This window comes from Cryptotermes secundus, unplaced genomic scaffold (genome assembly GCF_002891405.2).
Source record: "Cryptotermes secundus unplaced genomic scaffold, Csec_1.0 scaffold1045, whole genome shotgun sequence".
In the NCBI taxonomy this organism is placed as follows: domain Eukaryota; kingdom Metazoa; phylum Arthropoda; class Insecta; order Blattodea; family Kalotermitidae; genus Cryptotermes; species Cryptotermes secundus.
The window spans coordinates 267,845-284,851 of NW_019740665.1; the positions used below are offsets into that span (position 1 = coordinate 267,845).

Genomic DNA, 17,007 nt, shown 5'->3' on the forward strand with positions numbered 1-17,007 from the left:
CTACCATTAAAACACATGAAGGATTTGAAGTATAGCTCCACCATTCTTTACCTTTGCACTAGATGGAATTGGGTGATCAGCTTGAAGCCTCGGCTGCTTTACTTCCAGGGAAATAACGCCAATAATTGAGTAGGAGGCAGGGCGGACCCCAGAGTCTGTCTGAACGCTGTATAGTAGATCTGTTGTCCTGCTGGGGATCCAACCTCGACTGTCCAAGCCGTAACCCGTCGCTATACCCACTGAGCTCTCACGGTTCCACTCGCCACCATAAGTTAATAAGACTGTGAACATACTTCTTCACTATTAGTTTAATATTTTGCCTCCGCTAGAGTGCATCTCATCCCGTAACTATTACCGAAGTCATTAACCTAATCTTAGGCGTGAAAATTGATTAGATGATGATATTAGCAACATGAGTTTCTCATGAAATTTTCCAAGATTCGTAGTAGAAAATTAGAAGGCCACAGTTGTTTAATGTTGACAAGTTCAAGAATAGCTTATTATGAACTTTGACCATCATGACCTTACTCATTAAGTTCAACGAAACACAACGCTTGGGACAATGAAGCTACAATTTGTAGTGTGGAGTGTTATTGTTTGACTGAAGCCAACAGCCGCCTTTCATATTGATTCAGCACGCGTCCGGCTGAACATCAAGTGTCTAATTATCCCCACGTGTTCGGGTATACTATGAATCATCTGTACGTCTCCAGAATCTTCTATCATCTTCATTCTCCGTCAGTTTATCTTATAATCACCACTTCGCTGCGACTTCAAAATAGAAATTTGCTTCAAAATTCAGAGGAGGGTACGCGGCAGTGCAGTTGGTCGAGGCACTATGCTGCAAGCTGGAAGGTCGCTGGTTCGATTCCAGATGAGGTCACTGAATTTTTCAATTGACTTAATCCTTCCAGCCGCACTATGGCCCTGGAGTCGACTCAGCCTCTAACAGAAATGAGTACCAGGATAATCCTGAGGTTGAAAGGCAGCCGGCGCGTAAGACCGACAACCTTACCTCCATCTGTGAGCCGATTGTCTAGAAAATTTGGGAGCCTCGACGTCTCACAGTCCTATGGGCCTCCACTGCCTGTTACAGGGACAGCTTTAGCTTTACTTGTTACTTGAAGATTCAGAAAATCTTAATGGAATATTGGATTTGAGGTTCTCATAATGGCAGCTATGAAGAGCACCGTCTTTTAGAACGTGATGCCGTGTAGTCCGGTACAGGATCAGTGACGTTTCGGAAGACAATTTTGCTTCACTTTCAGGATCGAAGCTCTACTGAGGAAGTTGCAACTAACAAATAAGCAGATTTCATACGAGATTTCAGTAAACTTCTACCACACTACACAATATCACATTCCAGAATATAGCGCTTTCCTTCATGGCTTCCCTTCTTCCTGCTATCCGTTTTATCTCAGCTCTCACATTAGGACCAAATAAAAGAGATATAAGAAGGAGATAAGTAAAATTATATAATGTGGAGCTTCATAATTTATACTTTTCACCAATCACATATTAGGACTATCAAAATCAAGAAGAATGAGATGGGATATGAATGCAGCTCGAATGTGGGAAGATAAAAAATGTAAAATAGAGGAGAGCATTTGTGAGATGTAGGAAGGGATAAAAGAACTATTAAGATGACCTTTAAGAGAAATAGGATTTGGAATGGATTTATCTGGCTCGGGATAGGTACCAATGTTGGGATCTTGTGAACATGGTAATGAACCTTTAGTTCACCTTTACATTTTAACATTTGCCGTATAACTTGAATTTCAGAGGCTTTAATTAAATAGTATGTAGTAAGTACTGACCACGCGACACCCTCTATCCGCTAAAGTTGGCACTAACTTCGCTGACAATTGGCGGTCGTTCGGTCGGTATAGTTCGCTTGCGGACTAAATCCACGGAGTTTCTTACTAAGTATCCCTAGCTTTTGCATAAGGATGGAGAAGATCAGCTGGACCGATTATGTGAGAAATGAAGAAGTGTTATTTAGAGTCAGTGAGCAGAGGAATATCCTACACGAAATAAGAAAACGGAAGGCTAATTGGATTGGTCATATCTTGCGCGGTAACTGCCTTCTGAAAGAGGTTATTGAAGGAAAGATAGAGGGGCGGATAGAAGTGACAAGAAGAAGAGGAAGAAGACACGTAAGAAGATGCTGGATGACCTTGAGGACAGAAGAGGATATTTTCATTGGAGGGAGAAAGCTCTAGATCGCATCAAGTGGAGGAACTGTTTTGGAAGAGACTGTGGACCTGTCGTCTTGACAGATTACTGATGGATGAATGAATGAATGAATGAATATTATAAGAGCGCGGATAGGAGAGCCGCCAAGTGTAAATGAAACAATTAATGTTGAATTAGAGACGAATCAACCAATTGCACGAAGGTTCGGCTCCACATTGTCTGCCTGTCTGGTTAGATTCCGTCGGGGTGCATTATGTATCTCGTCTGCAAGGCGTTGTCTCCTTCCTGTCCCCGTCTTGCAGATCAATATTCGAACTTCTTATTTTACTGAACTGGAACAAAACTTTTCTTACTACAGCGCAAGGCCACCAAATGTATTCCAAGAAAGAACAGTGAATATATACGTAGGTTTTACGGTGTTTTCTGTAGCTAGATTATATACCTTCTAATGATATGATGGTCGATGAATGATTGGAAAGAATTTGATAGGAGACGGTAGTGACCTTTTCGATTTACTACACCGACAATTTGTTGGGGGGAACTAAAGAAAACCAAGAGAAACCTCAGAACAGAAGGTCTCATTCGTGATTTGAACCTAACACCTCCCGAATACTACTCTAGAGCTTTATCCTAAATCATTTGATGTATGCATGGAGTTATACCTCCTCTCTTCAGTATCTTTTCATGACTTGGGATTTAACGAAACGCGGGAAATTTTACGTTTATCTAAAATTTCGTTATCATTTTTTCACGGTAATTCGAAAAGGGTCACTCAGTAGTGTAGTTGGTTGAGGCACTATGCTACGAGACGAAGACCACGGATTACATTCCCGGTAAGATTACCGGATTTTTCAATTTACCTAATCCTTCCAGCCGCATTATGGCCCTGGGGTCGACTCAGCCTCTAACAGAAATGAGTGCCAGGAATATTCTTGGAATGATCTTGGGGGTAAAGGGCGGCCGGCGCGTAAGGCTGACAACCTTACCGTCGTCTGTGGACCGATTGTCTAGACAATGTGGGAGCCTCGACGTCTCACAAACCTATGGGCCTCCACGGCCTGTTTCGGGGATAGTTTTACCTTTTTACCTTTCACGGGAGTTCGAAAATGCTTTGTAAGACTTCCTTTCCTGCACGGAGCAGGGTACTTGTACCCTTCATATAACTAACTCAGTATTTTCTATACTCATTGTGTAGGGACACCTACATTAACCCATGGCCTTTTTCAAACATGTGAGCATATAGTTGCCTGGCAACAGCGGGATTGTATCGGCTCTAGAAGGCGGCGGGCGCAATAAATGAAGCATAAAGTGGTAATTAGACCACACGTCAAGCACCCCCGTTAGTACGGTTGCCATAGTAACACGACGGACACATTACTGAAGTATAATTTTTGCGGCGAATACACGTATGGAATATCTGCCTTCGTTAGCTCTCAGTATCAGGATACAGATTTTGAAATAGGGTAAAACTTGTCTAAAAAGTAACTTGAATTAAATGGAAACCTGTTTTTATAGGAATATTTTCACGGTCCGGAGAATATAGAACGAAAATGAGTTATATTCTGGGTTATTGAAGCCGTGTAATCCTGTAAAAGATTTATATCTTCTGTGACATAACGTTGAAAGTCAACCGACGTTTCGGAAGCGACATGTTCCTCCGAAATATCTTTTGACTTTCAACGCGCTGAACGGTCTAACATTCCAGATGATATAAATTCTAGGAGTACCTCAAATGCTGCATAAACCGGTATAAATTTACTGACGTTTCGGAGGAACTTACAGACTCCATCATTAATGTTTAAGTGTACGACAAGCAAGGAACCAGCAAAAAGCAAGCAGAAATTTGTGCTTGTTTGTTTGCTTGGCTTACTAGACACTAACGATGAAGTCAGTTCCTCCGAAACGTCACTAATCTTCATCCTGACTACACACGGGGTTACATCCCTAAAGATATTACTGTTCACAATGACCACCGTGATTTTCCTTTCCCAGCTGCAGAATAAAACTCTGCTGTGCTCCCCAGTTGGTTGAGGCACTATTCTACGAGCCGGAAGTTCGTGGGTTCGATTGTCGATCTCACTATGACTTTGGGGTCGACTCAACCTCTAACAGAAATGAGTACCAGGAAGCTTCCTGGGGGTAAAGGGCAGCCGGAGGCTGACAACCTCACCCCATCTGTGACCCGATAGAAAATGTGGGAGCCTCGACGTCTCACGACCCTATGGGTCTCCACAGCCTCTTACAGGGATAGCTTTACCTCTTACTTTTTACCTTATGGGAACTTAGTCGACATAATGACCCAGCTATTTAAATATGTTGCATGAGGGGTCATTGAATGCACCAAGTCGTGTCTGTACGGAAAATAGCTGCTTCCAGATGTTGCTGTCTCATCAAATGTTATATTATATGATTTGAGGGTTTCACGGCGGTTACTATGAAGGATGTCGTCTTCTGGGATGTGGTCCTTTGTAGATCTTGTGTGAACCGACGTTTCGGAGGAACGTATCGCCTACTTCTTCAGGGCTTCAGCCACCTGCTCATCCTGGTTTCTCGCTCGCGGATTTTTCTGCCATGAAGATTGAGGCGATACGTTCCTCTAAAGCGTCGATTCACACAAGATCTGCACGGCGCCACATCCCAGAAGACGGCATTCTTCAGCTGTTATATTGACCACGCTTCTATCACATCGCCTTGGGGACGCCATGTGACTAACCCACACCCTACCTAGTGGCGGCAGCTATGTGCTATTTAGCATGCAAAGGGCGCTACCTAGCCACCGGAAGTTCTCAGCATGGACACGTGTCGGCGCCACGAGACGTATTGTACACGCCACACAATACTGCCGGCAGTGTTTGTGTTACTACAGAACATTTCTTCACTGGCCTTTCAGCAACCGACCAACATAAGAATACGAAACACGGCTGTTGTTTTTGACATTTCGAACCAGGGATTTGCCACCCCCCATCGACTTTGTAGGAAGAAATCGAAGTACTAAATGAAGGAAAAGTACCAAATATTAATATAAAAAAAGTAAAAAGCATAGCCTCTTTTTTTCTGAATACTGATGATCAGTAGAAATAATCTTAAAAGGCTTAAACACATGTTTGTAAGAATTTTCTGGCTGACCCTCTTTGAAAACCGAATGTTCCCTCCCTCTTTGAGAAACCCTAGTGATGGCCATGGAAATGGATCTGTTTCTGTTGTCAGGCACAAAACAGCAACTGTTGCATCTCAGTTTGGTCCATTGGAAAGAGTACCTCTCAATCATTGGACACCAAAACAGAGAAACTGTTTAGAACTTTGTGTCCATTGATTGCAACTAGTTCTATCTAATGGACCCAAACTTACCTCCCTTACATGATGGAAACAGATTCAGTTTGGGAAACATGATTAAATCATCAAAACAATTGAAAATGTCAAAAATAATTGTCATATTTACTGTTACAAGTCGTCATTAAACTTATGAGACATATGAGAATATTACTTTGGCTACTGTGCAGACATTAAATGAACTTCTATGCATGCCATCACAAATACTGGCAATTAAAAACTACAGTTTTTATTATTCTTTTAGAAAATAGTTGCATTGTCTCTAATAAATTTTTAGGGCTATTTGGAACCATATTATTGAGCTGCTGATCATTGTGACATTTTGAACATAGGCACTGAAGTTTGTTTTTGTTTTTTGTTATTTTATGGTGATGGATGTTGGAGAATATTAACATTTTATCAAGGTATTATGTCAGGAAAATTGAAAACAATATGGCTTCGGTGTGAATTGTTTTGTTGCAAGGAAATTGTTTCACTCCTTTTCTGCATATTATAATTTCACAATTTTCATAATATATTGCAATTTTAATGTAGACATACAAAAATAATTAGACAAAAATGTATTTTCATAGCTTAGTGAATGAGGTCAAATGATGCTGTGAAAGGAGATGTTTATTGCTTGATGTGGACAAAAGATCAATGTCACACTTTACAGTAATGGATGCTTGTATGGCTGCAGTTGAATATTGCAGCAATAGGTTTAACTAATGGAACATTGGAACTTTTCCTTTGAAGTACGAGATTTGAGGTTGGCTGTTGAATGGCTATGAAGAGTACTTTTTTGTGGGATGAAGTTTACCAAATTTTTGGAAAAACATACTGCTTTCATTTCTAAGCTCAAAAGTAAGTTGAGCAAGGAGACAAGCAAGCAGCAAGGTGTGTTAATTATATAATTTATAATTCCTTCTTCCAAGTGTAAACTATATTCCTTTATTCTTATTATATGAAGAAAGCTGAATAAAATATGATCTTAAAATTGAGTGAATATGAAATATATGATGAATTTTCAGAATGAGATATTAGAATATTTGTTCTTTGTGTAACAGGGATCGACTACATCACTGGCGAGAACTTCCTGGACATGTTGGATAATGGTGTGGTTGTGTGCCATTTGGCACGAGTTATTCAGGAACGTGCCAAGCAAGTTGTCGATATAGGATCTGTCAAAGGTGTAAGTAGTAGTAAATTAGTATGTCTTCAGAGAATCATCTGTATGCAGAACAGATGCATCTGAATACAGAGAAATTTAGTGTACATTCTTACTATTTACATTTTCTTAGGAAATTTCACTGTGTTGTGTTTAGTAAATATATAATATAAATGTTAAACTCATGTCTGTGAAACTGTTGGTTTTTGAATAGACAAAATACAGTTCTGTATGTAAATGGATATCTACAACTGGCGACAAGATTTTTAGGCTTGTTGTTTCTTGTGATGATGCACTTTGTTGCCAGTTTCCTGAGACTGTTTGGTATTCATTAAACTATTCTTTAAATAAATCTCTATTCACAGTATACTTCAACCACGCATAGTATGACCAGAATATTTAAAGCATAACCTCATGTCAGATGTTCATACAGATTGAAACTTATGTTGTTTTGACACTTTCAGCCCATTCCAACCATCAAAGGCCGGTGTTGGGAAAATGCTGCTAGGAGGAGTTTCTTCTCTAGGGACAATATGGAGAATTTCATTCAGTTTTGTAGGAAACTTGGAGTCCATCAAAATCTTCTGTTTGAGAGTGACGATCTTGGTATGAACATATAAAATTCTTATACTGGTGCTCAGGTACCTAAATCAGTTATGGAAATTCTAAATTCATTACATAGATATCCAAAGACCATAGTTAGATTTGTTACTATCTCGGTTCTGTGAACCTAGAGATAATGGAGGGGGTAGAAGAGAGTTTACAAAGGTTAAATATAAAAACAATTTTCAAATAGTGTTTGACTGTTTAGAATAAAACATGCCTTGTGCCCTTATCTATTAATGTATAATACTAAGGTAAAAATACAAAGTCAAGAGAAAAGTATAAAAGAAATAATTTTCCATGAGTTTCCTCAGTTATGTGTTATAATTATAATACACAATAAAATCAGTAATGGTTCAGTATTTATATTCTCTGGTTTATAAACCCCAGAACACATTTCACAGGATTGAAATAATTTGTGCAATTGTGATTTAACTTATGCATAAGTTCACGCTTCACAAATTTTAATCACAGCAAAAGAAAAATAATAATGCCCTCTTGGTACACACAACTGATATCATTCCTATGATTTGTAATTTGAATGAAAGTGCAGTGTTGCCAATATGTAAGATATACATAAATGAAACATAACTGAGTAATCTGCTAAGAGATGTCTTGTTATTCAATGTTTTAAGATTTAAAGCAGAGAATTAGAGATAAAATATGCATTTTAAATAAGTGATTATATTTTGTGATTTCACACAGAGAAACACTTACTAGATCCAGAGCTCTCCATATTCATTTGTCAGTTAATCTTAACCTGAACTACTGCTCATTGATATTCCTTTCAGTACTGCACAATCAACCTCGGAATGTGATCCTGTGTCTCCTAGAGGTGTCTCGCCTTGCATCTCGCTATAGCGTTGAGCCACCGAGTCTCGTACAGCTGGAGAGAGAGATTGCAGAGGAAGAATCACATTCACATTCGAACTGCCATTCTGATTCAGGGCTGTCACATAGCTCGCTTATATCTTGGCAGTTCCAGTCCAGTCCTGCTGTTACACCTCGATCCTCCCCGGACAAGATACGACACAGCAGGCAAGGACGAAGGAAGGGGCAATTTCTATTATAACTAATATTAAGGCAGTGGTGTGTCTCAGAATAATGTACTTACATACTGGTACAATGTGTACTAGAAAAATTCTATATGTGACAAGAGAGAATCTTTATCAACTGTAATATATTATAGAGAGAAAATTAATTATATTACACACTGGAATTGCTGGGATTTTAGACTTTTGCACCATCATCAGGACAATTTAAAATCTATATTGCACATTGCTTAAAACTGTTGTTTTGGACTTCATCCAACATCCGTGTTTAGTAAGGTCAATGGGTTTAGTTGTTGGTTCTAATTCCACCTCCAGCTGAACAGGAAAAGGTTACTGTGTTTGGCCCCCATGGTAAAGCTACATTCAGGCTATGGTTTGGCACTGACTCTACCAAGGAGGCCAATGAAATAGGTTTTGTTTCCTTTCATTCATTTAGTTTTTTAAAGATTCTGTCATTAAGAAGTTTTTTTAAAGATTCTGTCAGTATCAAGCTTATGCAGCATCAGATGATAAGTTGATTAATGAATGTGGAGCAGTTTGTGGAATGAAAATTGTCAGGGAAAGTCAAAATACTTGGAGAAATTCCACCCCCAGTGCCAATTCGCCCATCACAGTTCCCCCATGACCCAGCCTGGAATCGAACTCAGGCCACTACAGCGGGAAGCTGTCAACTCTCAGTGCTATGTAACAGCAAAGGATTTCTTTTATATCCTCTTAGACTTAAGACGAAAGTAGAGCCAGTTTCCAAAACGTAGTGGTTTTAATAATTTCAAATATTGGACAAAATCTGGAGTGGTGTGTCAAACAGTTCCTAAAGAGTTTTAAGATTAGCTTATATTGGATAAATGTCTGTATAACAGCCCATATGAAATTCACATATCATGTGATGTAATAATGAAAATGTTAGTCCCATGCTGCTTCTGTGTACAAGGGAGGGGGTGGGGTGTGTGTGTGTGTGTGGGGAGGGGGGATGTGATGTACCACTCTATTAAAGATAGTATTAGATGCATGTTCATTATTGATTTATTGGCTGTGATATACTCTGAATATGATATAAATCAGACTTAGTAATGAAAGTTGTTGAGATCAGTCTGAAACACTACAGTACAAATTTTGCTTTTTTCTAAACAATACAATTCATAGTTATAACGTTAGTATTACATATTCTCACTCTTAACTCTGTTCTACGACATAATTTTATTTACTTGTTCCTTGGTTCTATTGTCTTCCAAGATCCTCAGCAACAGATGCATATTCTTCTCTGTTATTTGTTTTTGCCTCCACCTCTTTTCTTTTGGCTTTCATAAATCATTCTCTACATTTCAAATAATCTTAAGTTTGCTGACCTGAATATACTTAAAATATTGTAAGCAGCAAGATATCCAGAGTTCTGGGATATAACGATGTGTAGTCTGTTGAAAGTCAACAAACATTTCAGAGAAACATGTCACCTCCATTTTCAAGGTTGAGAAATAAGCCCAACAAGACTATATGTCATTATATCCCAGGAGATAGAACTCTTCATAAGCACCACTGTGAGAATCTCAAACTCTATGTAGCAAGACATCCCTCTGGCTGTAATATCTGGAAAACTTTGAAGTTACAGAGCATTCAGTCAACCAGGGGCACTGAACGTACTTTGAGAACATCATAGCATTAGTTAAGCTGTCCCATTACACCATCAGAGTTATTCAGAAAGCCATAGAGATCAACCTACAAGAAAACTTCCATAGATAAGGCGGCTACCAGTTAAGCCCTTGCAGGAAGAAGACTGTCCATATGATCAAGCAATAGACAGCATGCCACAAATGTGCCCTTCACACAAGTTCTGTATCAGATATTTTGATATTTGTTGTAAATAATAAGGGTCTATTCCATACATCAACACAGATTCATGGTCTCAATACAAGGCACAGTTTAGATTTATATTGCCCTCAGACAAATTTAACAGTTCATCAGAAGGGTCCTTATTGCTATGGAATTAAACTTTTTAATTGTCTCCCATTAAAAATAAAGGAAGTAGTACATGATAATAAGGTATTTAGAGTGGCCTTAAACGCCTTTTTACATTCAAAATCCTTTTATACTTTGGATGAATATTTTGGTTGTATAAATGAGTAGTAATTTACTATGTTCATTCAATATTGCATGCATTGTTTGGATGTGCAGTTGTACATTCAAGGATATTGCACTGATACCTGCATTGTATATAGCAAGATTATACCTTGACTGGTTTTATTTGGTATTTGAACATGTAAGATATAATCTCCAACTTGACTGGTATGCCATGTAACGAACATACCTCATTATAGTTGATGGATGTTGTGATCTTTTATGGTTTGAGATATATAAGTTGCTAAGTTGAATGAATTTATTATGTAATGTGTTTTTATTACAATTTTAACTTATTTTATTTACAATTAAACATGGTATAGTGTTATGTATATTTTAGGTTGATGTATATTTTATGTTGACTAGTTCCATTGTTGGAGCATTTGTTGAAGATATTTGACTTGTTCTGTGTCCAGTGGTGTTGGCCTGTAATTGGATTTGCTTGAATGCAATAAATACTATACTATACTATACTATAGATCAAGGAACAGCTACAAAACTCCATTTCAGTTTCCTGCCTGACCATAGTGTTTGTTATCTTGTGTGCAGTTCTTCATCAGCAATCTCATCAGGCAGCATTAGTCGATGGGGTCGAACGCCAGTTGGACGTCCTCGTAGTAGTGAGCGTCACAGCCTGATGCTGATAGAGAGCTCACCTGGAGGTGTTGGTGCCATGTCTCCCCAGCGAGACCTGCGCCGAACAGCCAGTGAGGGCAACACAGGTCCAGGAGCAAATAGTGGTGGTGCCAGTGATGGTGTACCCAGTGATACGACTGAGGATGACTGGTCCAGGGGCAGTGGTGAGGATCCAGATCTAGAGATTGATCAGGAACTTGGACAGGGAGACCACACAGAGATCACCGAATTGGATAGGAGGGTGAGTCAGAAAAGATGGGCCAGAGATAAGAAAAGAACTAGATACGGTTATGGATTCTGAATAATTTATTTATAGATTCTCTACACACTTCATAAGTTTCTTTGTCAGTGGAAACTGACTGGAAATTACATATTTTTTCTTGCTTGCGTCAATACATTGGCCTGTACTGAACACTGGGGTTGAATATTTGATAAATTTGGAGGTCAAGACCATGTAAGTGATGACAATATTCAACTGAATGATTACTAATGAAATCCAGCTCTTTCTTTAGCTGTACCCAGAATTCCCTACCAGTATATTAAAGATGAGCTATCCTGGCTCATATATATATGAAAAATTGAGATAAATAACATGAGATCAAACAAGGATATATATATGGCAGATTGATATTAAATTGGCTCTTAAATGTATAGCGTAGGAGTATGTGGTATGTATTCACACGGTTCAGGATGGGGACTAGTGAACACAGGCTCTTGCTAAGATGGTAATGAACGTTTGGGGACTGTAAATGGTAGGAAATAACCTGAGTAGCTCAGCGACAACTATCCTCTCCATGGAACTAGTTACTTATAATTATTTTGTGTTTAAATTGGAAACAGAGCACTGAAATTATCATTACTGATGCAGAATTTGAAGTTCTCAAAGTGGATGTTCTGAAGAGTTTTGTCTCCTGAAATATAACACTGTGTAGTCTGATGAAAATCAGTTAACATTTCAGAGGAACATATTATTTCCATCATCAGGGTTGAAAAACAAGGCAGTATAAATTAGATAGCAAGCAGATTTCTTGCTTGGCTTGACCTCTGACCCTGAAGATGCAGGCGACATTTTCCTCTGAAATGTTGGTTGATTTTCAATTGACTATGTGGTGTAATATCCCAAAAGATAGAACGATTTATTGTTATTAAGGTAGGAATGAAATGCACCCTCCACATAAAAGATCCTATTTTCCTTCACTGTGAGAGCAGCAGTAGCATCATAGATACACACCAAGGAGAATACTGGTTTTTTATGGAATTTGTAATTAACTCTTCTGTTTATGTGGGGCAGGTTCAGCAGGTGGCAAGAGTGGCTCAGAGGCACTGTCATTGCCCTTCCAGCAAGTGCAACAAGCTGAAGGTGAAGAAAGTAGGAGAAGGACGATACAACATAGCAGGCCGCAATGTCTTCATAAGGGTTAGAATCACTGCCTTTCTACACTGAATTTTGATTTCCACACACTATTGAGGTTCAACATTAAGAAATTATTCATTATACAGTCCGCCCCATATTACAGAATTTTTCCTTTAAGAAAATCATAAAACATGACCATAAATTCATGATATAGGCCATACATTTGCACTTACAGAATTATGGATAATTATTAAGAATATGTTAAACAGAAAACGCAAAATGACAACAAATTAAGCCAAAATATTTTTTAAGAAAATGTAGATCACATATGTGAATGCATCCTGTTAGTTTCAATATCAGGCAGCAAAAACTCCTTATTAATCGAACAGAGATAAAATTCCCTCAATTTTAACATTTATGTATTCTTTTCTTGAAGCTGCTAAAGGGTCGGCACATGATGGTCCGTGTGGGAGGTGGCTGGGACACTCTGGAGCACTTCCTTCTGCGGCACGATCCCTGCCAGGTGAAGGTAGTAAACCGAGACTCCCCAACCAACAAGTCATCCTCACCATCGTACCTGCACATCCGGGCTAAATATCGTAGTCCACCACCATCAGATCCCATAGGACGCTAGCAGGCACTGCACCTGTACACATCAGCCACTGTGCACTACTCACTGAAACATCATGGCACGCAGATCATGGCTTATTAATGATAAGAGGCAGTGCTTCAGTTGAAATTTGCTAAAAACAGAATATGTAAAGAAGTATATAATATGCAATGTTTTTATCTAAAAGTGCTTTTACATCATAACATAATTATGTTTACAAGATGGATGGAATTAGACAACAAGGAGCTATACATTCCTAACAGGACAGTAGAATGTGGAGGCTCAGTTTTATTGTTGGCTTGGAAGTTCATGTATCATGATACCATAAATCACTCTTATGGTTTAAATTAAGGTTCTTATTCACAGATGCTTTTATTGATCATTGGTATGCAGGAATTATAAATTGAATGAGCTTGGATGATTAAAGTAATCTAACTGAAGTTCCATTTATTTAATGTGGTTTACAGGTTTCCTTTCAAACATGAAATGATTGAAGGGTGCCTTCTATATATTTTATGTTGGTAATGTCCCTTTATTTTATGATGGCTGCTCAGATTCATCTGTAGTGCAGGAAACTTGGTGAGTTCATTCTTACAAACCTACCTCCTCAGTCGGGAGTGGGTCAGTGTGAGCCCTTTTAACCATGAACCATTTAAAGTGTTTGAAATTTTGTGGGACATTCTGGGGGCAATTGTGGTGCCATGTTTTAAGTTATTTCATTTAATGGTTTAAGGCTTTCACAGCTTTAAGGCTTTCCACTTTTGGGTCTTTGTACTATGTGGATACGGGTATGATGTACTCATTTCCATGCCAGTTAAACTTAAACTTCAGTTTAATACACTGATCAGCATGCAGGCAATGATTTGAACCAAATAAATAAGTAAATAACTGATAAATAAAATACATTTACAAAAGAAATTTCTATATATATTTTTACAATATACTGTATGTAAATGGAATACAGTATTATAACCTAACTTAATGTGTGAGTTGATGTTAAATTCTTTAAATGTCTAGAGTTTATCTCTTGCTTCAACAAAGGTGTATTTATTTGATAGATTTGAGATTCTTATAGCAGTAACTGGAGAATATTTTCAGTGTGATATAATGCCATGTAGCCTAGTAGAAATCTACCACTCTTTTGGAGGAACGTCAGTAAACTTCCACCACAATACACAACATTACAACCCACAAGATACTGCTCTTACACGTTGATTTGTGTACTACAATTTTAATTGCTATATTTTCTTCTTTCTCTGCTGTTATGTACACTCAAACCTGCTATTACATATGTACAAAACTTTCTTTGTATTTAAGTTAATGCTGCAGGGAGGATATAATACAAATTTCAACTAAAGCACTCACAGTATGAGCACCCTCTCACCTGGTGTTGCTGGTCACCTCACATCAGAAGATGTAGGAAAGGGAGATTAACACATTTTTGGAGACTGTATGATGTAGATAGCAGACTGCCTAAAAACATTTTTCAGTGATTTTGTAGTGCTCTGTTAATTTTTATTAGCTGCATTAACATGATTTTAATGTATCTGGCATGATGCTAAAAATTACTTTTTAAATTCTCTGAATTAAGTTATGTATAAAAATTTGTGACATTTTTTACTTGTTAAGTTAATGTTGAATAATTCCCATATCGAGTAGAATTAGCATTTTTTACAAGAAGTAAAATATATACTAGAAAATTAATTTAATAATAATATTATTAATAATTTTTTGTATAATCATTTGGCAATGATTAAAAATATCAATGTGTTTCATACATTTTCAATAGTGTTTATAATTTTCTTTTTCATAGTACATATTATATACAAAATAATTAGAAGATCAGTATATAAGAAATTATACACTGTTGCAAAATTTTGATTTAACACGTATCTTTACATTGCCTATATGTACTTTACTGAATGTTTTTATAGCTTGTGTTCAAAATATTTTATAGGATGAAAAAGATTATTTACATAACCTGGCAGCTGTTCTTATTTCAGGCACAAGGAAAAGAGTCAAAAAACAGACTGAAAAGTGCAACAAAGAAAAAAACGTAACATTTGCAATTTAAAAGTGTTGGTGAATAGTGGAGTGTAAAATGAAAAACAGAACTTCATTGAGATAAGTGCAATTGTAGAGATGAGAAATTGAAACAGTCACATACATTCTCCCATAACTAAGTCAGTGCAACCTGGAAGGTTTATACACCTAGCACAATGTACTTGGTTCCCTTCAGCTTGATTACTGTAATACATTCTTGTGATTCTGTGTTTTTAGCTTCATTATATACGAAGCTTTTGTTCAAGTTTATTGTAGAATACAAGGTAAGACTTTATAAATTACCTGTTTTGGTGTATATTGTTTGTGTGATTCAAATATTTATTGACATACATAGATACTGTATGTTTATTAAAACTTCTGAATCAAAGTTTAACAAGAGAGTACAGCTAAAATGGAAGTTTGTTTCCTTGAAATGCTGTATCTGCAAACTGCCTTACTGTAGTAGTGACTTAGAGAACTGATTATGATGGAGAATGCAGAATTATTCAAGAGTATGATATGGATACATAATGCTTATCCAAAATGTTTTGTTTCCAAGACTGGTTTCTCTGCACTATAGTTAATTTTGCTTTATTTCTGCTACAATCTCAATCACTAAATGTTTAAAAGTAATCAGTCATCATGCAAAGATTCTTTTCTAATGTGGTTAATATATATTAATGATTTTTCATAAATCTGTTACCACTGTGGAATAGCAGCATAAACATTATCCTGTAAAATTACAATGGTATTAAAAAGACAAAATATAATATCTACTATGTTCTCACTCTGTACAAATTGTTATGTGTTGTATGTGAACACCTAAGTATATACACATTGTTATCATATCCAGCTTGAAAGGTGCAAGGGAGAAATATCATAGTCACACAACAATTATTTTTCAGGAGAGAAAGTTATGAAGTATAGGTGGTTTTTCTATGATGTGGCACTCAGTTTTAAAAAATGTATCACTTGGAACCTGTGGAATTAGTGACCATAATGTTTTGTAGATGACAGCCATCTCATGCAGTTATTCAGCGAAGGGTTCAGGTCATTTTTCTTTTTTTTCCCCCCCACTTTTTGTGGGCCCTGATATTTTTTTCTTGTGCCCTTCACTTTTAAATAACGAGTAAATTCTTCTAGTTTGATGCTTTGTTTATTGATACAACACTAAATTGCAAGAATATTAAGGCTTGATTGTATGATTACTGTCACAGATTTTAATTTGCTTTGAATAATACACTATATTTCAGCATTAAAGACTGGAGATTTTACCACTTATACGTGTGTATAATTTATTATCCTAACAATTCAGTATATTAAAATAATTTAACTTTAAGTGAAGCTGGTTCTAAGCACTGCAATTAACATGTAGGTAAGGCAAGTGCTTTACGGCTATAATACTGGTAACAATGATGATGACAACAGTAGCAACAACAGCATAAAAACCAAGACAAATAAAAGAGAAAACAAAATGTAACAGTTCTTTTCCCTTTCAAGTTGATTATTTAATGATGCCATCATTATGTAGACTTTATAATGTCAGATGACAGCATGATTAAAGAATGTGGAGCAGTTGCTAGAATGAGAACTGACAGAAGAAACTAAATACCTGGAGAAAACACATCCATGCCATTTTGACCGCCACAAATCTCATGACCTGACATGTGATCAAACCTGTGCCACGGCAGTAGGAAACCAACGAAATGCCTGAGCTATGGCATGCCCTTTATCCAACAGATTCAATGTCTGTGTGTCAGTATACAGTGATTTGCAATTTTTACTCAAACAAGATACAACAATCCAGAAAAGGAAGTATGGTTGGAGAGCTAAACATTTATGCTTCATGTAGGACCAGTTCCATATCATCATCCATTTTCCTCAGTCTCTCCATAAGTAGGAAATTCATTGTATTTTGGCAAGG

At 37.3% G+C, this 17,007-nt stretch overlaps 1 protein-coding gene across 2 annotated transcripts in view; it reads left to right on the plus strand.

Annotated features, from left to right (window-relative positions):
- LOC111872566 (growth arrest-specific protein 2) overlaps positions 1–16,374 on the plus strand; it is a 62,338-nt gene extending 45,964 nt beyond the window's left edge. The window contains exons 3-8 of one of the 2 annotated variants that reach the window (XM_023866610.2): positions 6,573–6,697; positions 7,138–7,279; positions 8,068–8,326; positions 10,990–11,317; positions 12,368–12,493; positions 12,867–16,374. In XM_023866610.2, coding sequence (XP_023722378.1) covers positions 6,573–6,697; positions 7,138–7,279; positions 8,068–8,326; positions 10,990–11,317; positions 12,368–12,493; positions 12,867–13,064 — 1,178 coding nt within the window. In that variant the 3' untranslated portion in view covers positions 13,065–16,374. The remainder of the gene's footprint in view (positions 1–6,572; positions 6,698–7,137; positions 7,280–8,067; positions 8,327–10,989; positions 11,318–12,367; positions 12,494–12,866) is intronic. The other variant, XM_023866611.2, reaches the window with a different exon arrangement.
- The last annotated feature ends 633 nt before the right edge of the window (positions 16,375–17,007 follow it).